The sequence below is a fragment of the Mesoplodon mirus genome (genome assembly GCF_964341445.2).
Source record: "Mesoplodon mirus genome assembly, chromosome: 3".
NCBI lineage: Eukaryota > Metazoa > Chordata > Mammalia > Artiodactyla > Ziphiidae > Mesoplodon > Mesoplodon mirus.
The window spans coordinates 158,058,639-158,084,783 of record NC_138978.1 but is presented as its reverse complement, the minus strand read 5'-3'; the positions used below and the strand labels follow the sequence as shown (position 1 = coordinate 158,084,783).

At 39.6% G+C, this 26,145-nt stretch overlaps 2 protein-coding genes across 2 annotated transcripts in view; one reads left to right on the top strand and one right to left on the bottom strand.

Moving 5' to 3' along the window:
- Positions 1-312: 312 nt before the first annotated feature.
- Positions 313-25,656, bottom strand: LOC309801031 (uncharacterized protein; the record flags this gene model as incomplete). The annotated part of the gene is made up of 3 exons (XM_082615439.1): positions 313-380; positions 23,875-23,978; positions 25,215-25,656. One exon carries the CDS (start codon positions 25,654-25,656, stop codon positions 25,288-25,290), a length of 369 nt encoding a protein of 122 aa, XP_082471565.1. The 3' UTR covers positions 313-380; positions 23,875-23,978; positions 25,215-25,287.
- The window catches only part of RNF2 (ring finger protein 2), a 56,422-nt gene continuing 55,741 nt past the window's right edge, over positions 25,465-26,145 (top strand). Inside the window, exon 1 of the mRNA XM_082615436.1 lies at positions 25,465-25,746. The gene's annotated coding sequence lies outside the window, so the exon portion shown is untranslated. The remainder of the gene's footprint in view (positions 25,747-26,145) is intronic.

Here is a 26,145-nt window from a genome sequence, read left to right as displayed (position 1 = left end):
AAAATGATCTCAACCAACTCATCATTCAAACCAAGCTTTAAACCTGAATCAGCCTTTGTGATCTGACCTGCCTCATCAGGTACAATTGTAAATATACATCATCTCATCTAATCCTCACAAAACAAGGGGTGATGTGGCGAAGACAGTGCTCAACAATGACTCTATAACCTCCTCTACATTTCCCAGACTCCCCTGCAGATAGGTTAGGGCCATGTGACTAGTTCTGGGCAATGGACTGAGTAGAAATAACATATGTCTCTAAAGGCCAAGGAAGTTAAAAGCCGATATGGAGGTCCTCCATACTGCTCCTGCTATAACATTCCTGGATTGGAAGCTATTAGTCACAAGAGGAAGCACAGCTGTCACATCCACATAGGAATCTATGAAAGCAAAAAATATAATTTGTTTGTGTTAAACAACTAAGATTTCACAATTTGTAACTTCAGCATAGCCTATCCTGTCCTGACTAACATAGATAATATTCAGAGTATTTAATAACTAGTACAGAATGGGCACTGACATATCAGAATGGATGTAACGAACAATCAGAACAGACATGGGCTGTACACAGCTGGTATGGCCATATGAGTCCATACCAGTTGAACAGCCCAGAAAATAACTCTACAAACTTATCCCAATTTCATAGTTGATGAAATTCATGAAGTTCAGAGAAGGTCAACTGGCCTGCCTAGAATCAATGATTTCTAAGTGATATTCAATCCAGCTCTTCTTGCTATAAAGTCTGTTCTCTTCTATCTCTACATTCTATTTCCTACTTGTTGCATGCTTAAATTATCTCAACAACTCATCACCAGTTGTTTTTGATGCTGCAGTAGAGCTGTCCAAATAGTCTGTTCATCTAAACCATGGTGGTATGGTCCAATAGTATATGTTTATTATTGCTGAGTTTTCTTTAAATTGAGCCCCTTCTTGTTTCCTATAGAATGTCAGCATTATATTTTGCTTTTCTTTTAAATTTTCTTCTGTCATTATTCTTAATTAATCCTGAAACTGTAGTATTTAAGTTGATACATCCAACTTTATGATATATATTTAAAAGGCAAGAGAAAACTAAATTGGATGAAATCCTGGCTTTTGGCAGAGTTCTTTTGCTCCTGCTGCTCATTCTTCATTTAAATTCATAAGTCTCTTTTCTCCATGACAGGATAATCATCTCCACAGCAACTGACTATTACACCACAAAGGAAGATATGCCTGTGAGTGAGAACTGACCAGCAGGAGCTGAGCAACACTCAGGCAACAGAGATTCTATTTTCACACAAATATCTCTAATTATAATAAGCTAAGGAAGAACTATATCATTCCCTCCATCCCACCCAAATACAAGCAGAGCTATTGCTACATAGTTTCTCACAAAAATATGGTACTTTCAACCACAGAGAGCTTTAATAAGCACATTCCTATGTAGAGATGGCATCACCTATTATTGCAAGGCAAGCATGTATCTAGACTGAAAAGCAGGCACTAGTTAAATTAAAATCACACAGATTACGTCATGATTCAAGAGGAGAAATTAAAGCAGAATATGTTTTACAGATTGCTAATAATATTCAAACAAACTACAAGCCAAAAGTGAAAGGAAAGGTACAGAAATGGTTACTGGCCAAGGAATAATTATTACCAGGGCTGCTCTTTCCAAAGAGGAAATTTGGAATGGGCATGGTGGTGATCAGGAGCTTGTATGGGTGCTAATCACAGCAATGATAACATGCACTACATTTGAAATGGGTCTGAACACTTTACAACACAATTTCAAGGCAGCACTTTCACTGGCAGGCAGAATTCTCTAGGGAATCTGAAACCATAGTATATACTGGTGACGGAGTCCAAGAGAACATTGGGTGATTACTAGGCACTGTCTACTACCCACCGTTTTTACATTGGTTTCATAGAATTATAAGTCAAATCATATTTATAATCTATAATACACAATCTTACAAGTGACATACGTTGTTTGAAGAATATCAATCTCTTCTCTCCCACTAGATGATAAGCATCTTGAGGGCAGGCACCACATCATATGATTATGCTATTTCCTATAATGTTCAAGACAACCCACGATAAAGAGGTTCTGTCTCAATATACTGAAATGACAAGTTCCTCAGATCTGTTACAGCAGGAAAAAAAAAATCGTTGAAGTAGACACTATCTCTCTGCCCTTTTAGCCCCAAAGCTCAGATTAGTTGGGTGGTAGGGTGACCCCCATTCTGGATTCTCTCAACACCAGAGCCCTCCCAAGTTGTCTAACCTGTTAGTCTCCTAAGAACATGTAACCCTTAAGCTGGATTCCGTTATCAACCATGCCAAAGAAGCTTCCTCCTAGCACCTTAAATCTCTAGCCCCTGTACTCTTCTGACTGCATCTGACCTCCCTGGATTATCTCTGTTGTCACTTTCTGCATGCTGGTCCCCAAGCTGACAAATGTTGCTGGAAAAAGTTAGCAAACTTTGTTGATGTTGCTTTCTCTAAATTCACACTTGTCACCTCCACAGAGCCCATACTGCTGCCCAGGAATCTTTTGGGTCATCTCTTACTGATTCCTTAGCACTGTCTATATTGGGGATAATATTCAAAAATTTTAACTACTATAGCAGAGGCACCATCCTTGAACTGATACAGCAAGGTCTGAGAGAGAATCCCAGCTGCACCCTGTATTTACCTCTTTTTTAAAAAAATTATTTTTATTTATTTTTTTGGTTGTGTTGTGTCTTCGATGCTGTGTGCAGTCTTTCTCTACTTGGGGGGAGCGGGGGCTACTCCTCGTTGCGGTGCGCGGGCTTCTCATTGCGGCGGCTTCTCTTGTTGTGGAGCACGGGCTCTAGGTGTGCAGGCTTCAGTAGTTGTGGCGTGCAGCCTTCAGTAGTTGTGGCACACGGGCTCAGTAGTTGTGGAGCACAGGCTTAGTTGCTCCGCCACATGTGGGATCTTCCCGGACCAGGGCTCGAACCCATGTCCCCTGCATTGGCAGGTGGATTTTTAACCACTGTACCACCAGGGAAGTCCCTGTATTTACCTTTTAGTTGCTGATTGAGGCAACTTGGGAGAGAAGCGAGGTTGCAGGAGCAGCAGATATTTACCAGCTGATATGAAAGCATGTCAATATTTTAAACAACCAGTACAGCTGTATGGTTTGAAACAACTGAATATCAGTCCCGCTTTCAACTATGACTCTTCTAAAAACTGTCTCTCCTTTTTTCCTGCCCCCATTCAACATCAGCCTTTCTATTTATTCATTCAAAAAATATTTATTGGGCTTCCCTGGTGGCACAGTGGTTAAGAATCCGCCTGCCAATGCAGGGGACATGGGTTCAAGCCTGGTCCGGGAAGATCCCACATGTCGTGGAGCAACTAAGCCTGTGCACCACAACTACTGAGCCTGCTCTCTAGAGCCTGCGAGCCACAACTACTGAGCCCTCGTGCCACAACTACTGAAGCCCGTGCACCTAGAGCCCGTGCTCTGCAACAAGAGAAGCCACCGCAATGAGAAGCCTGCGCAGCACAGCGAAGAGTGGCCCCTGCTCGCTGCAACTAGAGAAGGCCCGTGTGCAGCAACGAAGACCCAATGCAGCCAAAAATAATAATAATAAATAAATATTTTAAAAAATAAAAATAAAAATAAATAAATAAATATTTATTGAGCACCTTGCATCATTTTAAGTAAACAAGAGACCCAAAAAACCCCCGTCCAAGTGGCCTTACGTTCTAGTGGGAGTCATAGGTAAGAGAAAACAAATACAGTAAGTAAAATACATAGGATGTCTAAAAGTGAGAAGAGCTATGGAAAAAAAGAAAAAGGAGAGGGTACTGGAGTTCGGGACTGCAGGGAGCAGGTGAAGATTTTAGACATGGTGTGAGGGTTGGGCTCACTGAGAAGATGAGGAATGAGCCATTTGATGGGCAAAAGCAGGACAGAGGAAACAGGACATGCAAAGGCTTACATTCTAGCAACTCCTCATTATGCAGAGATAATTTAAACTCCAACCTCCTGCTGTATAGAGATCAAAGTTATCGGTAAATGATCTCTTTGGCTTTTCTTCCTTTGCATCTCTAACACATCCTTACCTTTTTTCTTTTCCTTCACATGTTAGATGAATAAGTGCTCCTCCTTCCAATGTCTACTGCTTTCCTGTGTCCTCCCCACCCTCCTCACCTCATTTACCCTTATTTCCACCATCTACAATCTCTTCCCTTCTGTCTCTTCAGATAGGCAGCAGTCTTTTCTAAATCAAAACACCATTGTCACTTGACCTAAATGTTTCTTCTAAGTACAGGCTATTTCCTCCATTTAAAATCAAATACTTTCAATTTCCTCACCACCGATATTCTCTTTGGCCTCCGATTTCTGCCTTCTGCCCCCTTCAGACAACTTAAACTAATCTCTCTTTTTTTTTTTTTTTTGCGGTATGCAGGCCTCTCACTGTTGTGGCCTCTCCCGTTGCGGAGCACAGGCTCCAGACGCGCAGGCTCAGCAGCCATGGCTCACGGGCCCACCCGCTCCGCAGCATGTGGGATCTTCCCGGACCGGGGCATGAACCCATTTCCCCTGCATCGGCAGGCGGACCCTCAACCACTGCGCCACCAGGGAAGCCCTAAACTAATCTCTTGACTCCTAAAGTCAAATTGCTCCTGGACCCTGTTCACAGTTCTGTCAATTGATAATTATCACTGTCCAGGGAAGATTGATTTGGAAAGGGATACCCATCTACAATTACTTGTATTAAAATCAGGATTCAATTTGTTGAAGTTGTAAATCTTAAAACCCTGCGGTTTTTTAAATGTAATTTTATTTTATTTCATTTATTTACTCACCTATCTATCTATCTATTTATTTTGCGGTACGCGGGCCTCTCACTGTTGTGGCCTCTCCCGTTGCAGAGCACAGGCTCCGGACGCGCAGGCTCAGCAGCCATGGCTCACGGGCCCAGCTGCTCCGCGGCATGTGGGATCCTCCCAGACCAGGGCATGAACCCTTGTCCCCTGCATCGGCAGGTGGACTCTCAACCACTGTGCCACCAGGGAAGCCTAATTTTATTTTTTATTGTGGTAAAATACACGCAACATAAAATTCAATCATTTTCAAGTATAGAATTCAGTGGCATTAAGTACTTTCATGATATTGTATAACCACCACTGCCACTATGCACTTCCAGAACTTTTTCATCAACTCAAGCAGAATCTCTGTACCCATTAAACAAGTATGCCTGCTCCACTCTGTCCCCACTGGTAAGCTCTATTCTACTTTCTGTCTCTATGAATTTAACTATTCTAGGTGCCTCATATAAGTATTTGTCCTTCTGTGCTTGGCTTATTTTACTTAGCATGATATTTTCAAGGTTCCTCCATGTTGTAGCATTTATCACAATTTAGTTCCTTTATAGGGCTGAATAATATTCCATTGTGTATATATACCACATTTGTTTTTCCATTCATCTGTTGATGGACATTTAGATTGTTTCTACCTTTTGGCTATTGTGAATAATACATCTGTGAACACTGTTGTATAAGTATCTGTTTGAGTCCCTGCTTTCAATTCTTTGAGGGTATATACCTAGGTGTGGAATCGCTGGATCATAGTTAATTCTATGTTCAACCTTCTGAGGACCTGTTAAACTGTTTTCCACAGAGCTGCACCATTTTACATTTCCACCAGCAATGCATAAGGATTGCAAGTTCTCCACATTCCCGATGACAAATGGTATTTCTCACTTTTTGATAAACAATGTCATAATCGGTTAAAGTGGTATCTCATTGTGGTTTTAATTTGTATTTTCCTAATGAGTAGTGATGTTGAGCATCTTTTCATGTGCTTATTGGCCATGTGTATATCTTCTTTGGATAAATGTCTATTCAAGTCCTTTCCACTCCTAAAACATCTTTATACTTTCTAATTGGGTTTTTGTTGTCACTGTTGAGTTGTAGGAGTTCTTTACATAGTCTAGATATTAATCTCTTAACAGATACATGATTTGCAAATATTTTCTCTAATTCTATAGATTCTTTTCACTTTCTTTTTTGATTGAAGTATAGTTGCTGTACAATATTATATGTTACAGGTGTACAATATTATATGTTACAGGTGTACAATATAGTGATTCACAATTTTTAAAGGTTATACTCCATTTATAGTTATTACAAAATACTGGCTATATTCCCTGTATTGTACAACATATCCTTGTAGCTTATTTTACCCCTAATAGTTTGTACCTCTTATTCCCCTACCCCTATGTTGCCCCTCACTCCTTTCCTCTCCCCACTGATATCCACTAGTTTGTTTTCTATACCTATGAGTCTGCTTCTTTTTTGTTGTATTCACTAGTTTCTTGTATTTTTTAGTTTCCACATATAAGTGATATCATGCAGTAATTATCTCTCTGACTTATTTCACTTAGCATAATGCCCTCCAAGTCCATCCATGTTGCTTCAAATGGCAAAATTTCCTTCTTTTCTATGGCTGAGTAGTATTCTGTTGTGTATATATATACCACATCTTCTTTATCCATTTATCTGTTGATGGACACTTAAATTGCTTCCATGTCTTGGCAATTGTAAATAATGCTGCCATGAACATTGGGGTGCATGTATCCTTTTGAAAGAGTGGGATTTTTTTCAGATATATAACCAGAAGTGGAATTGCTGGGTCATATGGTAGTTCTATTTTTAGTTTTTTGAGAAACCTCCATATAGTTTTCCACAGTGACTGCACCAATTTACATTCCCACTAACAGTGTATGAGGGTTCCCTCTTCTCCACATCCTTGCCAACATTTGTTATTTGTGTTCTTTTTGATGATAGCCATTCTGACAGGTGTGAGGTGGTATCTCATGGTGATTTTTCTTTTCACTTTCTTGATAGTGTCCTTTGACGCACAAAAGTTTTAAATTTTTGATGAAGTTTAGTTTATCTCTTTTTTCTTTTGTTACCTGTGCTTCTGGTGTCCCAGCTACAAAATCATTGCCAAATCCAATGTTATAAATATTTTACCCTATGTTTTTTAAGAGTTAAACCTCATTTTTAAGTTCAACATATTCTATTTATAAATCGAATAATTTAAAGTATAAAAGGTCACTTTTACTTGTTATTAGGCTAATATTCAATTAATTATGTTTTCAAAAGTTAAATTCCGGGCTTCCCTGGTGGCGCAGTGGTTAAGAGTCCGCCTGCCGATGCAGGGGACATGGGTTCGTGCCCTGGTCCAGGAGGATCCCACATGCCGCAGAGCGGCTGGGCCCGTGAGCCATGGCCGCTGAGCCTGCGCATCCGGAGCCTGTGTTCCGCAACGGGAGAGGCCACAACAGTGAGAGGCCCACGTACCTCAAAAAAAAAAAAAAAAAGTTAAATTCCCCTAAAATATTTTAAACTATGCTTTCAAATTTTATATTATCTTCAAATGCTTCAAATATCTGACAGAATAAACAGCATGGTTTATCTAAACATTTAAATAATCAACAAACACATATGGATTATCACAATATTACAAAACATAGCCCTAAACTACTACAAAAATGGGAATTCAATACTTTTGAGCTATATCATAATTTTCTATATATTCCCAGGGTTACAGAATCACTTATCCAACCAAAGGTAGCAGATTTTCCATCCTACTTGGCCTAAAATTTGGGGCACAAAAATGCCATAGATTTAGGTCTATCAGAGATTATGAAGTTAGGGCTCTTTCCGGAGCCCTTTCTTGCAGTGATGGTCATTCTCCTGCCTGCCCATTTTCTTCCAACCTAGTAAACAGATAGCAAACACAGAATGAGATCAGAAAGGAAGTTAGAAAAAGAAATACAGATTGGAAAGTCCTAGTCAGAAACTGAGAGTTATCGAGTTGCTGAAGATCCCAACAGACAGAGCATATGCCCTCAGACCCTTTTTCCTTTTAAACAAGCAACATATTTTACAACCTTAGATGTTACTGTGACTTGGTAAGAATCTCCTCTCTGCCTAATTGAATTCTATATTATTTTTTTGTCTTTCTTTTGGCCTCCCTGTTATTGGCAAACCCCTTAAACTTAAAAAACTTTAACCAATATGGACTGTGATCCTCTTTTTTTGGAAATTGTTTCCCTTGCTTTCATGAGGCTACAGTCTCCTGGATTTTCTCTCATCTGTCTTCACTGCCTCTTTTTTTCTTGGATCCTTTCACTCTTTCTTCCTCCCCACACTGCACAGAGGTGACCAAGCTCCAAGTTTCACAGCAGAGCCCTCTGGCTCTCTCTATAACCACTTTCCATTGGAATCTTCGGCAACTTTAACTCTCACCTTTTGACCAGGACTTTGCAATCTGTACCTCTATTTCCAATTTCTTTTTTGAGCTCAGATCTGTGTTTTCTATCTACTGCTGGAAATTTGCACCTAGATTTCTTGCCTTTAGTTCACACTCAACTCATCTGAAATAAAATTCTTTATCCTTTTCACAAATGAACACCCTCTCTGACCTTCCCTTATGGGTACTAGTATTCTCCCAGGCACAAGACATGAAAAGTGGTAGCCTTATAAAAAGAGAGGATTGGGAATTGTAAGGGCAAAGGGGGCAGTAGGAATGATAGAACAGAATTAACATATCTAGAATAGAATCTTCAGAGGGAACAAAGCAAAACACCAGGGCTTAAGGGTTACATTCCCGATCCCATTCTGATTCATGGCTACATGTCTTGCTAGGTTTAGTTGCTATGGAACAGAGTTGCCCCGGACCAAGTTCAAGCTTTGTAACTCCATCTGTTGGGGAAGGACAAGCTTCCTGGTGGGCTCAAGCTTTCTCCACTAGTTAAAAAAAAAGCTGTTTTAATACAACAGAGCTCAAGAGTTTTTCTTTTCAGAAGCATCCAAGCAAATCCACTGACTTCAGGGCCAAAGCTCTCCCTGAACATTGACTCTGAGTATTCTGTTCTCAAGCACCCTGTAGAATTTTTGGACTCCTTTCTTTCACTTCTCACATTCAGTCTGACACTAACACAGGTTTTTTTTCTCAAATATGTCTCTCAAATGTGTGTATTCTTTTCCAAACCCTCTATTACCACCAGGTCCAGGTTCTCATTACCCTATTCCTGAAGTACTTTGGCCAGTATTTGCTATCTCTGCCAATTGTCTTTCTCTCTGCAATGATCAAGTCTTATGGTCAGAAAGCACCTTGGAGTAAGCTAGTCCAAAGTCCATCTAACTCTTGTATCACTTCCCCAGCCTCTCTTACTGTTCCTCTAACCTAGGATAATTAACCCACCTCAAGCACAGTGATGAAGTTGAGTACCATATTACTTCCTGTTTTCGAAAACTTCCAATGGGGTTTCCAGAGTAAAATTTGAACTCCGGAGCTCATATTTAAGTAAGGCTCACACGACATAATAGTCATCAACCTCTTCAGCCTCACACCTCACTGCAGCCTCTCCACCACCCACAGTAGACCACTTACAGTTCCTCAAATACACCGTGCAACTGAACTCTGCTTATCTGCCCACTTGGTTCCCTTTATCCAAGAATGTTTCACTCTCTGCTTACCAAAATCCTGCTTATTCTTCAAGACCTAAGACTCAAATTCTCCTTGTTTGAAATTGTCTTCTCTCTGCTCCCACAGCATTTCATTTATATTAAAGAGGAGAGTGGCTTTACTAGTAGTTGTGCATGTTTCTCTCCTTCAGAAAACTGTGAGCTCCTTGAGTATATATATTATGTGGTATTTTTGTTTTCTTGAGAAATTCTTGAGAAATTGAGAATCCCCTATTCTCCTGACTTTCTGCTTTCCAGACATTTTGGTTGGTCTTACATGTGGCAAAGTGTTTTTACATAATTATTAATGAAACATTCAGTCTCTCACTCAGTACTAGCAGTACAGGGGCTGCAAGATTGAATTCCTGGCACAAATAATACATTGGGGCTAATGACTATAGCAGTAAGAGTACAACTGCTTTCCTGGCACAGAATTGTAATGGGGTAAACTGTAACTTCTAGTGCCTGGTGGTGGCAACATTTTCCTCATTAGACCTGCTAATGGAATGTGGTTTGGGGCATTCTTCCTAAAAGCTTAGCCTTGGGTCTAATGTTGCAAATATTCTAACCATTCTGTGAACTACTTCATACCTTTTAATAAAAATCCTTTCCCACTCAGTCAGCTAAAGTCAGCTTCTGTTGCTTACAACCAAGAACCCTGACTGATGAAGATATTTTCCTTAATTCCCCATAGACCAACTAAGTCAGGATCATAGTATTTAAAAGACTTTACTGAAGGGTCAGGGATAACAAAATGAAAATACTGTATTAAAAGTAACCTATCACAGGTTACTAGATAATTGCTGCTCTCGGGGGCTACAAGCCCAGCCTGCGCTCACAGAGAAATTTCATAGGCCCCTGTGCCTAGTCTCTGACATGGCTACAGGTGCAGAAGCTAGCTTTATCCCTACCACAGCCAATTATCCTTAACCACAGTGCACAGTGCCTAGGGCCCACAACACTTTTAGGAAGCCATGAAAATGTTTTTGTTTTAGTTTTTTTAAATGGAATTTTAAAATGAATATAATTATAATAAATATAATATGTAAATTATAATAAAAATATAATAATGAATCCAGCCTGGATTATACAACACAGTCATAAAATACAATGTGTGTGTGTGTGTGTGTGTGTGTGTAAAGCAGAATAGTGAAATAAAAAATAGACCCATGGGCTTCCCTGGTGGTGCAGTGGTTGAGAGTCCGCCTGCCGATGCAGGGGATGCGGGTTCGTGCCCCAGTCCGGGAAGATCCCACATGCCGCGGAGCGGCTAGGCCCATGAGCCTGTGCTCTGCAATGGGAGAGGCCACAACAGTGAGAGGCCTGCGTACTGTAAAAAAAAAAAAAAATAGACCCACACATATACACTTAATTGAATATTTATCAATACAAAGGTGCCAAGTCAATTCAATGGGATAGGAAAGTCTTTTAAACAAATGGTGCTGGAACAACTGGAAAAAATAAATCTTGAGTACTCATTTCAGCGGCATTCCAATTTTTATACTAAAATTGGAATGATACAGAGAAGACTAGCATGGCTTTTGCACAAGGATGACATGCAAATTCGAGAAGCGGTCCATATTTTTAAGACAGTTGATTTTTTTTTTTTTTGCAGGACGTGGGCCTCTCACTGCTGTGGCCTCTCCCGTTGCGGAGCACAGGCTCCGGATGCGCAGGCTCAGTGGCCGTGGCTCACGGGCCCAGCTGCTCCGCGGCATGTGGGATCTTCCCGGACCGGGGCACGAACCCATGTCTCCTGCATTGGGAGGCGGACTCTCAACCACTGCGCCACCAGGGAAGCCCTAAGACAGTTGATTTTAAGTATTCTTACCACACACACAAAAAATAGAAACTATGTGCAGTGATAGATATGTTAATTAGCTTGATAGTGTTAATCTATTCACAATGTGTGCATATACCAAATTCTTTAATTAGAACAATCTAATTAAATAATGGGCAAAAACCTAAACAGACACCTCATTCAAGAAGATATACAGATGGCAAATAAGCATATGAAAAAGATGATCAATATTATGTGTCATTAAGCAATTACAAATTAAAACAACAATAAGATACCACTATATACCTATTAGAATGGCCCAAATACAGAATACTAACAACCGAATGCTGGTGAGGATGTGCAGCAACAGGAACTCTCACTTACTGTTGGTGGGAATGCAAAATGATGCAGCCATTTTGGAAGAGAGTTTGGCAGTTTCTTACGAAACTAAACATACTCTTATCATATGATCCAACAATTGTGCTCCTTGGTATTCACCCAAATGAGTTGAAAAGTTATGTCCACACAAAAACCTGTATATGACCCTGAGAAAACCATAATTCAAAAAGAGACATGTACCAAAATGTTCATAGCAGCCCTATTTACAATAGCCCGGAGATGGAAACAACCTAAGTGTCCATCATCAGATGAATGGGTAAAGAAGATGTGGCACATATATACAATGGAATATTACTCAGCCATAAAAAGAAATGAAATTGAGCTATCTGTAATGAGGTGGATGGACCTAGAGTCTGTCATACAGAGTGAAGTAAGTCAGAAAGAGAAAGACAAATACTGTATGCTGACACATATATATGGAATTTAAGAAAAAAAATGTCATGAAGAACATAGGGGTAAGACAGGAATAAAGACACAGACCTACTAGAGAATGGACTTGAGGATATGGGGAGGGGGAAGGGTAAGCTGTGACAAAGTGAAAGAGCGGCATGGACATATATACACTACCAAACGTAAGGTAGATAGCTAGTGGGAAGCAGCCGCATAGCACAGGGAGATCAGCTTGGTGCTTTGTGACCGCCTGGAGGGGTGGGATAGGGAGGGTGGGAGGGAGACGCAAAAGGGAGGGGATATGGGAACATATGTATATGTATAACTGATTAAATTTGTTATAAAGCAAAAAAAAAAAAACCTGTATATGGATGTTTATAGCAGCTTTATTAATAATTGCCAAAACTTGGAAGCAAGCAAGATATCTTTCAGTAGGTGAATGGATAAATAAACTGGTACATCCAGACAGTGAAATATTAATATGAGCTATCAAGCCATGAAAAGACATGGAGGAATCTTAAATGCATATTTCTAAGTGAAAGAAGCCAATCTGAAAAGGCTACATACTGTATGATTCCAACTATTCTGGAAGAGGCAAAACTACAAAGACAGTAGATAGATCAGTGGTTGTCAGGGGTTCAGGGAAGAGAGAGATGAACAGGCAGAGTATACATGAATTTTAGGGCATTAAAACTACTCTGTATGAAACTACTCTTTATGATACTATAATGGTGGATGTATGTCCAAATCCAATGAATGTACAACATCAAGAGAAAATCCTAATGTAAACCATGGACTTTGGGTGCAGAATGTTGATGGTGAGGGAGGAGGTGTAGGGGCATGAGATATATGGGAATTCTCTACACTTCTGCTCAGTTTCTCTGTTAATCTAAAACTGGTCTAAAAAATAAAGTCTATTAAAAAACTGAGAGAGAATATTCTTATACGTATACCCGATAAAGAACTTATATCATTATACCATTATAAAGGACTCCTACAAATAAAAAATAAAAGGATTTAAAAACCCAATTAAAAATAGGCAAAAGACTTGAACAGACATTTTACAGAAGTAGACATACAAGTGGTCAATAAGCTCGTGAAAAGATACTTAACATCATTAGTCATTGGGGAAATATTAATTCAAACTACATTGAAATTCTACTTCACATGCACTAAAATGGCTAAAATTAAAGACTGGCAACCTCAGTTGTTGGCAAGTGTGTGGTACAAGTGGAACTCTCATACACTGTTCATGGGAGTATAAAATGGTACAGCTTTTTTGGACAACTGTTTGGGAGCTTATAAAATTATACACCCACTTAGTGACCCAGCAGTTCCAATCCTAGGTGTTTATCCAAGAGAAGGAAAATATAAATTCACAAAAACTTGACCAAGACTATTAATAGCAGCTTTATTCCAAAAACTGGAAACAAACACAAATGTCCATCAACAAGATTATGGATTTTTGAAAAAATGTTGCGTATTTAAACACAAATATTACTCAGTAATAAAATGCAATGAACTACTAATACAACAATATGGATGAATCTCTAAAACATTGGACCGTGGTGATAGAAATCAGAACATGATTGCCTATTTGGGAAGGGAGATTGACTGAAGGAGGACATAAAGGAACTTTCTAGGGGTGATGAAAGTGTCTTATATCTTGACTGGGGTGTTGGTTACATGGTTACATTTGTTAAAGTTCACCCAGTTGTACACTTACCAGGTATTGCATTTCACTGCATGTCACTTTTACCTCCTTAAGAAACCTTAAGCTTGTTAAGCAAGACATATCATTTATACATATTTTTCATTTTCTTTCCCCATCATGCCTAGAAGAATGTCCAGAACACAATGAGTGCTCAATACATGTTTAAGGAAAGTTAAAACAAATGAACAAATCGTTTTGGCAGTTTATAGACATGCAATGAGAAATTCAGGTAGCTTCTTCCAGGCATGTGTCTAGTTTCCTTCAATAACTTCTTACAGGGAGAGGGACCTTCCTTCTCTGCTTTTCTTAGACTGTCAATGATCACTTTAGCTTTGAGAAAATTAACTCTCTTTGGTGTTCAATATACATGTATGTGTGCACGTGTGGATGTCTCCACAGTATGATCAATTGTCTTGAGTGTTTCTCCTGTGATAGAAACTGTCTAAATTGATGAATTATTTTTAAAATTTTATCTGATCATATAAATGGATAGTAAAAATAAACTGAAAGCTAAATCACAGGTACTTTTGAGAAAAGCATTTTTGCTTAATTAATGATTTTTAAGATAATTTTCCCTCAAAACTAGACGAATGACTACAAAGTTATTCTATATTGTGCATTTTTTTGTCTCAAGACTGTTTACAAACTAAAACACTTATTATGAGAAATCTTTACAAATAATTTCGAAGTATTGAAAAACAAAGTTTATATAACTGTAGGTAGATATGTTAGGCTAATGTAGAAAAGAATCTTTTTTTTCCTTAGATATAATCTTTAAAATGAAATTACTTTCAGTACTTAAATGTGATCTGAAGAGAATAAACTTCTTTATAGCTTCAGTTACAAAAAAAGCCGATGTCAGACAAAGATGTGTTATTGAATTCTAGCTATTGAAATGTGATGTCTGAAATTACAGATGAGAACAGAGAAAATAGGGATGTGTAAATGTTAATATTTACATATCAAAGCTGTATTTTCTGAGGATATTTTGCTTTAGATTAAGTAAAAGTTACTCAGAAAATCTTAGATCTTTGAAATATTTTTCAAATATAATTGCATTTCAATGAAAATAACTGCATTTCAAAAGCCAAAAGTTTCAACAAGTTCCAGATTAAGAAATGAAGTCCCAGTTAATTTGAAAAGATGATTGGAGAACTTTTATTTCATTATATGACTAGCATAAAAGGAAACTTCTGAACCACGTACGAGTTCTGATTCTTTACTTTCAAGTTGAGGTCACATTCCTCTCCCCGTCATGGGATAGTCTCCTCCACAAAACACACATCTGTTTTAAATTCCCGCCACATGTGATAAATCAATGCATAACAGATAATAAATTTGGAAGACTGTATTCCTATAGACTTTGGCTTCTATTCTTTTAGCCTTTGCAAGTCTGATGATTTTTCCATTCTTAGCTCACACAGAATGTGCTTTAGAACTCAGAACTTGTCTCCAAAGGCAATCAGTGGGAAACTTGAAATGATCAATACTTGCTGCTGTGTCTCTATGAGCTTTGAAAAACTGAACCACCATTTCACAACTTCCTATGCTATAGTCCTTTTTATCCACTTATGTTTAGTAATTGGGGATTATTACTAAAGTGTAATGGATATTCACTATTTGGATTATTCATATGTTTATTCTCTTATTTTAGTACAAATATTCAAAAAATGTATCCTCATTTCTATTAATTAAAGCAGGACCACCAGTTGTGAGAGGGCAGTTTAAAATAATGGTTAAGGACATGAATTTGCACACCCTATTGCTTGAGGTGCCTTAGGCAAGTACTGAAATGCTTTAAACCTCTATTTTCTTTTCTTTTTTTTCCTTTGGCCACGCCGTGTGGCTTGTGGGATCTCAGTTCCCTGACCAGGGACTGAACCTGGGCAATGGCAGTGAAAGCCCAGAATCCTAACCACTAGGCAATCAGGGAACTCCCTAAACTTCCATTTTCTAATCCATAAAATGGTAGTTATGATGGTAGTAACTTCCTCATAGGTTTGTTGTAAAGATTAAATGAGATGATGCTTATAAAATACTTAGTACAGTACCTAACACATACAAAGTTTATGAGGTTGTTGGATATTAGCACAGCTGTGACTCTACCTACACCTCTTCCAGCTCCTAGGACTAAAGCCACTATTGCCAAGAGTGGAGTCTTATGAGAGAAAATGCTGTTCCATAGTGTGTAATTAATAATCGCGGTCGAGGAAGAATTATTTCTGTGGCCTTTTTATTATTGGCCTCACCACATTTACTATGTGTCTGTCTCCCCTACTAGATGATGGGTTCTTTGAGGATAGGGTCTATGTCTTATGTCTCTGAATTACTGACTCTGGTTAATTGTCGACTCTTGCTAAGGGAATGTATAAATGAACATGTATGTGAATATACTTGAAACATTCATTTTAAATTTGAGTTATTTAAATGGTTTTAAGTAATCAGAAAGAAGAATTTCTTTTAACTGGGTCTAGTAGAGCAATACAGACATTACAGCTACAAATAAAAGGACAGTTATCAATCACATTTTTCTTTGTTCACATTTCAAAGATGAAGTCCAGTTTAGGCATTTTATGTTTGAGATGCCATTGGACATCCAAGTGGAGAGACTGAAGAGGGAGTTGGACATAAGTTTGGAGAGGTCCTCAAGTTTCCAGAAACTTACAGAAGTTCATAAGTTTGGACAAAATGGGGCATTGTCAATATGGGTAGCACTTAGAGCCATAGGATAGGCTGAATAGTATCACCAAGGGAGGGGATATAAATTAAGAGGACATAAGGTCCTAAGACTAAACCCTGGGACATTCCAAAACTTAGAGTTTGGGGTAATGATGAGAAGCCACAAAAGAGACTGAGCTAGACAGGGTCAGAGAGATTAGAAGAACCAAGAGAAAACCAGTCATCACATGTTCAGCTCTCATTGTCCCTGGCTCTTTTCAACATGCACTCTGATTCTTCTCATCTATCTCAGGAGCTTCCTCCAACTTCAGGGCATTATCAGTAATTTTCCTATCTGCCCCTCTGCTTCTCATGACCCTCACTCAGTAATTCTGTTTTGCCTTTGTCTTCAGATTTGGCCCACCTGCAACTTGAGGACATAGGGTCGGGGTGTCCATTTGCAGCCTCAGCTCACATAAGCCATGCTGTACATTTCCCTTATTCCTCACCTCACCTGTCATCTTCTCCACTGAAAGAGACAGAGAGATAACTACTCTTGATGTTCTTCGCTTCAGACCCTCTGGTTCAGCTTTCAGGTTGGGTGCCTTGCACCCCCTTAAACTTATCCTAAGCCCTGCTTTCCTGGACTTTCTCCTTGCCTGTGTATTGTATGCTGGCTCCAGCTCTGGGCATTCGGCCACTTTGGAAAAACCACCTGTACTTTCCAGTCAGTCCCTGAGTCCCTCTATTTCTGCACAACCCCATCCCCACTCTACCCCAACTTCAGTGGACAGCACTTTTTGCTGTGACCCCTCAGGTCATTTGAGCCATAGTTGGAGGGAGGTCAAGTCTCCTGAACCCATCCTAATATATTGCCCAAGCTTTTTACTATATGGTGATCTCAAAGAGTCTGGGGAAAAAATTCCCTGGAATAGAGATGTATTAAGATGGAAAATTCAAATATTTGATTCTCAGCCTACAATTTGTACTTGCTTCTTGCAATCACATGCTAAATCAGTAGGAATTTCTTGAAGGAGAACTAAGGAGTCTAATTAGCAAATGACACCTAACATTTGCCTTAGAGACTGTGGGATATAAATTAGTAGGAGAAGAGAATCCCAAAATAATTATATCGGTCCTAGAACTCTTTTTGTGGGCTCTATAAGCATTGGTTGGCCCCTGTTTAGCTTAAATTCTTATCAAGTAGGATTAGGAATGTTTAGGGGAATAGAGACTGAGGTCTAGTAACAAGCCATTTGAATTCCTGAGTTTCAAGGCCACTACACTACCAGATCTCTTAGAAAGTCAAGAATTCCCAAGTTCTAGTTTTCTTATTTGTTTTGTTGATGATGCCTGATCTAGAACAATTGTTTTCTTTATCTCAGTCCTTCAGTTAATAATAGGTAGATATGTGCTGAAATTTTCACTCATTTTTAACAGATAAGCATGTAATTGTACCTTTACTACTGCTGTGATAAAACACAATGTTTTATTCCATTGTGAAACATTCAAACAATACAGAAAGTAAACAATTTAGAAACTGAAAGTCCTCTAAAGTCCTCCTCTCCTTAAATATACTCAATCCCTCCTAATAGTTTGGTGTATATTTTAAAAATATTTCTGTATTACAAAAATGGGATATATGGAACATATTGCTGAGAACTATTTTATTTGATAATATACCTTTGATACCTTTCTACGTCAGTACTTGTAGCTCTGTCTCATTTTTAACGGGTATATGATGTATTACTGTATGGATTTACCAAAATTTTTGAGCCAAAAATGTAGGTTATATTAAGTTTTTTACAAACACAATCAATGCAAAAATTAACGTTCATGTATATATTTCTTTGTACCCTGTGTGAGTACTTCTGTAGGATATATTCCTGGAATTGGATTTCTTAGGCTAAAAACATACACATTTAAAATTTTGAGAGATAATGACCAAATTGCTTTTTTAAGAGGTTGTGTCATTTTTCATGAACATCAACAAAGTGTGCAATATCTGTGTTCATAAACATTGACCAACAGTATTATAATTGCCTGAACATGACAGGTAGAAAATTGTATCTATTCAAATTTGCATTTCTCTAAATGTTATGGTAATGATTAAGTTAGATACTTTTTGTAAAATATATTAAGTATTTTTATTGACTGCTTTTACAAAACTGTAGTTATTATCATTAATTAAAGGTATACCAAATGTATCTTAGGAGCAAGGCAGAAACATGTATGTGCATATATATATATACATATATATTCAATATCTACATCTATATCTACATCAAATATATAAAACCTTGTTTCAAGTGCTGAATAATGACTGGTGTTGAGAGATGAGTGATGACATTTTGCCCTCCTGCTACTTTCACTCTGGAAGGAGGGGGGACATCCTTGCACACTGCTAATCTAAGCAAGTGAATTGGGGAGAAAAGACAGTAAATGTGGTTTGAGGACTAGTCAAACTTTGAGTCCCAATTGGAATTTCGGATTAATATATAGCATTTTAAACTTTTACTCTTGGTACGAAATGTTACTGTGTTTTGACGAGACTTTAAAATCAACATCCAAATGCAGTTCTATTTGAAAGTCCACCAATAACAAACTTTCCTGTTGGTCATAATTTTTCTCTGGGTAGCTGCAATAATATCACGTGACATTCCTAACATGGGTTCTCCTGACCCAAGATCATTCCTGGAGTATTCATTTCCAAAGATAGCAACCTCATTGCTTCTCTGTTCTTTTCCACTGAAGAGGTCTGTATTTTCTGTTTGTTGACAGAGATGGCTCTTTTTCCGTACCATGAATGACATGGTGTCTACGGGTTATATTTGTGACATCTTCTTGTAATGTAATTTGCATTCACTATGTGTGAAGCCACAAGCTAAAGGCTTAGATGAGAATATGGCCAAGCCTAATTAAAGAGCCAAGTCAGGAAATGAATAGGTTGGCAAATAGCTAAGAACTGGATCATGTAGAAGAAAGGACAGCTGTGTTGAGCTCAGGCCCAGAGTAGTCTTTTGAATTTTAGGAAAGGGAGAGTCAAAACAGGGCAGCTAATGTGATGAAGTCCAAAAGTTAAACTGGAGCTAAGGATGTATGAGTCAAGAAGTCAAGAAATTGGAAATCCACTAACTCTGAACATCAATACTGTTCTAGAACAAAAGCTGATTAGATCAGAGGATGAGTGAGTACTGGAGAGGGACACAACCAGGTGAGTTAGGCCACCCGTATATACCTAACAGGATACTATGACAAGAAGATTTATTTGCAGCTACCTGTATCTTATCTTACTCCATATGTGGCAGTACTCCTAATTCTTAAGGAACCACAGTCATTTCTGATCTTATAAGCATGACTTATGAAATGTGTTTATTTACAAATGATGAAACAATATATACAATGGAATATTAGCCATAAAAAAGAATGAAATCTTGCCATTTGCGACAACATGGATGGACCTGGAAGGTGTTATGCTTAGTGAAATAAATCAGACAGAGAAACACAAATACTGTACGTTTTCCTTTATGTGGAATCTAAAAAATGAAACAAACGAACAAATATAACAAAACAGAAACAGACTCACAGAACAAACTAGTGGTTTCCAGAGGGGAGGGGGCGGGGGAGGGGCAAAACAGGTGAAAGGCTTAAGCGGTACAAACTAGCAGTTATAAAATAAATATGATACAGAGATGTAATGTACAGCACAGGGAAGACAGTCAATACTTTATAATATTTGTGATGTGTAGTCTATAAATATATTGAAATACCATGTTGTACACCTGAAAATAATATACTATTGTAAGTCAACTATACTTCAATAAATTTTTTTAAAAACATAAAACAAAAAATTTTCTACAGACTAAAATCCTTAGGAAAAAATCTCTTCCTGGATGTAACACATAAAACCTTGGTATTCTAGGTTGACCAGAATGGTTTTCAGATTTACCTGAATTGTAACCTACTTCAGTATGTTATTCAATGTATATTTCAGTGGTTTACTTTTGTGGAGTATTAAAGGCTAATGGATACTGCAGGGTTTTCTACATCTTGATGTAGTCTAAAATAAAACAACATTTTCTTTGTATGGTTGGGATCTGGCAGTTCTTTTAAATTCTTTACTGAAAAACATTTCCAAGAAATGTGTTAGATAAGAGATGTCTTTACCCTCCACTCTCTCACCCACAAAAACTATTCTTCCATGCTTGTTTTAAGTGGGAAAAATTAAATTGTCCACAAGGGCAATTTGAGCAAGCTGTAACTTGATTTAAATATTTCGCACTCTTCAACTGTACTTTCCCCAGGGATCTTCCAGCCTTCTTTTCCAGAGAAATTTCCATCTTAGTTCTAAGTTTTGATCTTAATTATCTATTCCTTGCTAGTTTCCAGGATTATTCTTGGTGTTCCTAGATCAATGCCAAGGCACAGTTCTCATCTCTTGCAGTAAACATTTTAAAAGGAAAAAACCTGCAAAGTTTGTTTGAATAAACTAACTTCACATTAGAAAACTAAAGCCAGTTAATTATTAAATCATACTTTATTTTATATATCAAGTTGGATATCACAATAATATCCTCCATTATTAACTATAAAGAAACAGTTGGCTATTTGTGCTGCATCAGAATGAAAACTTTTATTCTTTTGACTGTTTTCAAACACATGCTAGTTCATTATTTTGCTAAAAGGCACTAACAGATGTTAGGCAGAATGTGGTCACATCTGGGACATATAAAATACCATTCCAAGTCTCCATAGAAGGGAAATAGCAATATTGTTTAGTTCTCCCCAAAAGCTCAACCAGCCCATCTCATTTAATCTGTTTAAGGTGAACAGTTAAGAGTAGCACCAATTATTTTGGTTGTCTTAGGAATATAAAAAGGAACAATGAACTAAAACACCAAAAGGGAAATGCCCTATGTTGAAATACAAATAAAAAAAACTTCACTAAAGCTTGTGGCTAGAGCTATATTTTTTCGGCTGAAGAGGTAGTAAATCTTGAGTTGCCTGCTTCCTGAAGCCACCTTGAATTATAGGTCTCTTTAGGCCCTTCTACAATGTTTCTACTTAATTTGACCCTTTCAAAGAAAGCACAACACATCTAAAAGATGGCAAATAAAGATTCTGGTAGAAGATATATATATATATATATATATATATATATATATATATATATATATTTTTTTTTTTTTTTTGGCGGTACGCGGGCCTCTCACTGTTGTGGCCTCTCCCTCTCACTGTTGTGGCCTCTCCCGTTGCGGAGCACAGGCTCCGGAGGCGCAGGCTCCCGAGGCGCAGGCTCAGCAGCCATGGCTCACAGGCCCAGCCGCTCGGCGGCATGTGGGATCTTCCCAGACCGGGGCACGAACCCGTGTCCCCTGCATCGGCAGGCGGACTCTCAACCACTGCGCCACCAGGGAAGCCCAGAAGATATATTTTGACAGTTATATATATATATATATTTTATATATATACATATATAAAGTGATTAAATCCCAAGATATTCCAGTCTTTTAACCTACCTTTAAGTTTTAATTTTTTCTTTTTTTTTTTTTTTTTTTGGTGGTATGTGGGCCTCTTACTGTTGTGGCCTCTCCCGTTGCGGAGCACAGCCTCCGGACGCGCAGGCCCAGCGGCCATGGCTCACGGGCCCAGCCACTCCACGGCATGTGGGATCTTCCCGGACCGGGGCACGAACCCGCGTCCCCTGCATCGGCAGGCAGACTCTCAACCACTGTGCCACCAGGGAAGCCCTGTTTTGTTTTCTTAAAGTAACTTTTCTAAGAAAACAAAAACAAAACCTGATGGTTTTTGTCAACAGATCAGGTTCATATACTATTATATTTAGCGTTATCTCTAGCTTCTTGAAAATAGACCACATTGAGGACTGGAATAAATACTAGTGTTGAGAGGAAGCTCTGGAGATGTTTGCCTCAGACTGCTTACCCATTAGAAAGAAGAAAAATGCTGGAGTTGTGTGTACAGCACAGGGTGGGAAGGAACATGTGGCATAATGGAATGTATCCTGGACTTGGAGTCAGAGTACCTAGGTTTGAGCCTCAGCTCTGCCACTTATGAACTCAATGTTTGGGAGAGTTAGTTAACCACAGAAATCACATTTCCCTCCTCTGTGAAGTAGGAATAATACCTTGGAGAACTGTTCTGAAGAGCCAGTGAAATAATGGCTATAGAAGTGTTCTGTAAACTGTGATATATACATAGCTTGTTATTAACAAACTATTGGTGGCCTGCAATTTTCATCCCAGATAAGCAGATAACAATTAGATATTTGGAGCACAGCTGAAAAGAAATCCATGGAGGGGATATAGAATAGACAGGCGTGAATTTCCATTTGAGACACACTGCCTAAACAGAGAAAGCCTCTGGGGGACTAAATGCAACCTTGATAGGAATGTCTGCTTTTAAGTGGTAAAGTGAGGCAAACCAAGCTCATATGAACTATTCTATTTCATATACACACTGGGATCAAAGATTCCCAGTCTTTCATTCTCTTAACGCCTATTTAAGGAGCATCTATTACATGCCAAGCATTGTGCTAGGTATACGCTGGTGAACAAGATTTCTGCTCTGAAGGAACTTGTGTCCTAGTTACATTAATATCTTTATTCCAAGCACTAGGCAAAGTGTTAGCACATAGTAGATGCTCAATAAAAGTCGACTGAGCTGAATTAATCTAATTTTGTAGCATTACCATAGCAGAAAGCCAGTAAAGAGATGATTTTTGTGATCAGAGATGTCTACCCAATTCACCATGTGATTAACAGGGTAATACTTCTGAAGTTTTGAGGGAAAAGAAACTTTCTAACTAGAGTTCATCTAGTATTATATAGTATTAATTTAATGTTTTCCTGCTTAAAATATAGTTATCACTTCCAATTAGTACATTTAACAAAGGAGCAGGGTGTTAGTAGAAAATGTTTTTCAGGGTGGTATCCCTCATGTCAGGTCGAAAAATTAGCAAAAAGAATATAGGCTGGATATGTCAAATCACTATTGACAGGCTGACTATGGACTTGACATTGATTTAATACACAATTAAAACAAAGGGGAAGAAAAATGGAAAGTCCATTCTATTTATATGATAATCAACTCTTAACAAGTACAGAGAGTTTATGTTTTGAAAGCATACCTTTCTTGAAGCCACTCAAGAGAGCTAGTGTTATGAAATAAAACTTTTTAGAGTTTTTTCATAATATCTAGAAGCTGACTGGTGGGGTCAGGGTGATTGACGTCAGTATTGGCCACCAATATCACCACTTCTTCTGAACTCGGTTCAGCCTCAGTTCAAGGACTCAGTCCCCTTGCAGATGGAGGAGGCTATGTAACTAGTTTTGGCCAATGACATGCGATCAGTGATCTGTTTCCTTCCCAAGCTAAGGCTGTGAAAAGTTCATAAGGATTCTTTACTCACTTTCTTCCTCTGCCACAGAGACTCAGTTGCTGTGTTCTGGGTGATACAGCTACAAGATGGTGAGCCCTCTGTCAATCTGGAGCCCTCTGTCAGTCCTGGAGTGACTGAAATAGAATGAAGCATGAGCAAGCAATAAACTTCTGTTGTGTTAAGGCATGGAGATTTGTAACTATACCATACACAGCCTTTCCTGATTAAGGTAGTCAGGGAAGGCCCATAATACTCTCAGTCCAAGTTTCTGAGTAAGAGATAAAATAGATAATATGAGTTCCATGAATTTGTCAGTAGTGTCTTTCATATTAAGGATGCTAGCCTGAGGTCTAGCTTTTTAATCACATTTAATCCAGATATCCCATAAGTTTTCCATCAATTGTCCTGTGAATTTTTCTAAAGTACCATATTTAACTTTTATCCATAAAGTTCCTGTGCTTTTTACAAATGATCACTTTCCTCAACATTAATTGAATTTCTTAACCTAACCACACATTATTTTCATAAGCATTTTTACTAGAGCAAAACGTTCTAAATTACGAGCAGCATTAATTGAACGACATGTGCAGTTGTGAACAAAGAAGGGAGATGCTTCTGCAACTGCCCTGTCTCTAGAAAGTGGACCTTGCAGAAGCAGAAGCATTCCTAATTATTTTGATTTTTTTTTTCCACATTGGAAAAAGACCTTAACGTTGAAGGGCTGGTAGAATCTGAGAATTGTCATTTCTTATTTAAAGCTTTAGATAGTTAGTGACAGTTTTGAAGTCCCTGTCTTTGCTCTTGTTTACCTTCATGGATTGTTAGGTAGGGCACACAGTGTGTTGTGTTTAATATTTTAATGCCTGTCTTCTTTCTTTCTACCTATCCAAAGCTAACGCTCAGAGTCCTACTCGACTCCGAGCTCCTCAGGAAATTTCCCCTGAACACACCAGCTGGAACGGTTCCTTTGCTTTTCCAAAATCTTATGTAAATTCATACCATTTATTTGGCATTGCTTGTAGAGAGTTTTACAGAATTCAAAAGCTGGAAAGGACCTAAGAATCATTCAACACAATCCTCTCATTTTGCAAATGAGGAAAGTAAAGTCCAGAGCAATTATATAATTTAGTTAAGTCACATATTTAGAGACACATTGGAAGCTATAAACCCAGTTCGCCCAATTCCCAGTGCAGTCCATTCCTTCGTGCCACAAGTGCCTTCACATTAACTATCTGGTAGCGTTGGTTACCTTTTCCAGAGAACAGATCATCTCACCAATAGTATATCTTGAGTTCAGGGAACTCTTTCACTTTGTTACTTCAGTTTGTAGCTTAATTTATACACATTTTATATACTCTTTGGTAGACTACCTGGTTGTGTTTTAGGGAGTCACAGGCGAGAGCAGGAGTCCGAACCCGATCCCCAGCAGCCGGCCAGGGAGGCTTAATGGGGGTCGCAAGTAGGGTCAGGAGACCTCAAGGAGAGAGAACGCCGAGAACGAAGTGGCGCAGTCGTCATCCGGGCATTGCCCGGGGGCTCCGTCGCCCCGCGGAGGGCGCCGAGGGGCGGGGCCGGGCGGCCCGGGGCGGGGCGGTGGCTCGGGCCCTCCGGGCAGCACGCGGCGGCGCCCCCTCCCCTCGCGCTCCTGGCGCAGTGCACGTCCCCGTCCCGCGCCTCCGCCCCCTCGCCCACTCGCTCCTTCCCGCCCTCCCCACTGCGCCGGCCGAGCCGGCTTCCCCTCGGTCTCTCATGAATATTGAGCGGCCCCTGTTGTATTTCCCGAGCTCCATTGCGGAAGCCGAGGCTCGCCATATTGTGCAGCGGCGCCGGCAGCCGCGGCGTCTTGTACCTGAGTCTCGCTCCGGCCGCTGCTAGCGGAGCCCCGGACTGGGGCAGGAGCCGGTGAGCGGGGCGGGCGGGGAGGCGAGGGGCGCGGAAGCGGCGGGCTCGGCCGCGCGTTAGCTCGGCGTGGCTGCGGGAGGCTGACGGCCGCCCCGGGGCCGGGGGGGTGTGTGTTTGCGGGGGTGTGAGGGGAGATGGCGCCGCCACCCCCGGCCACTCTCGGGGAGGGGATGGCGGGGGAGGCGGCTTCTCATTGTTACCGTTTCTTCGAGGGTCTTGGCGGGGATGGGGAGTCCGACTTGGGGAGGACCCCGTGGGCGAATCTCGGGGATTCCTTCCTTCGTGCGAACCGCTCGCTCCTCTGCGCGGAGGCCGGGGCTGCGGTGCGGCCCCCTCGCCTCCCGGGGCGGGGGCCCCAGCTTCTCCACGTCCGCTCTTCGGAGGCGAACCGCGTGGAAT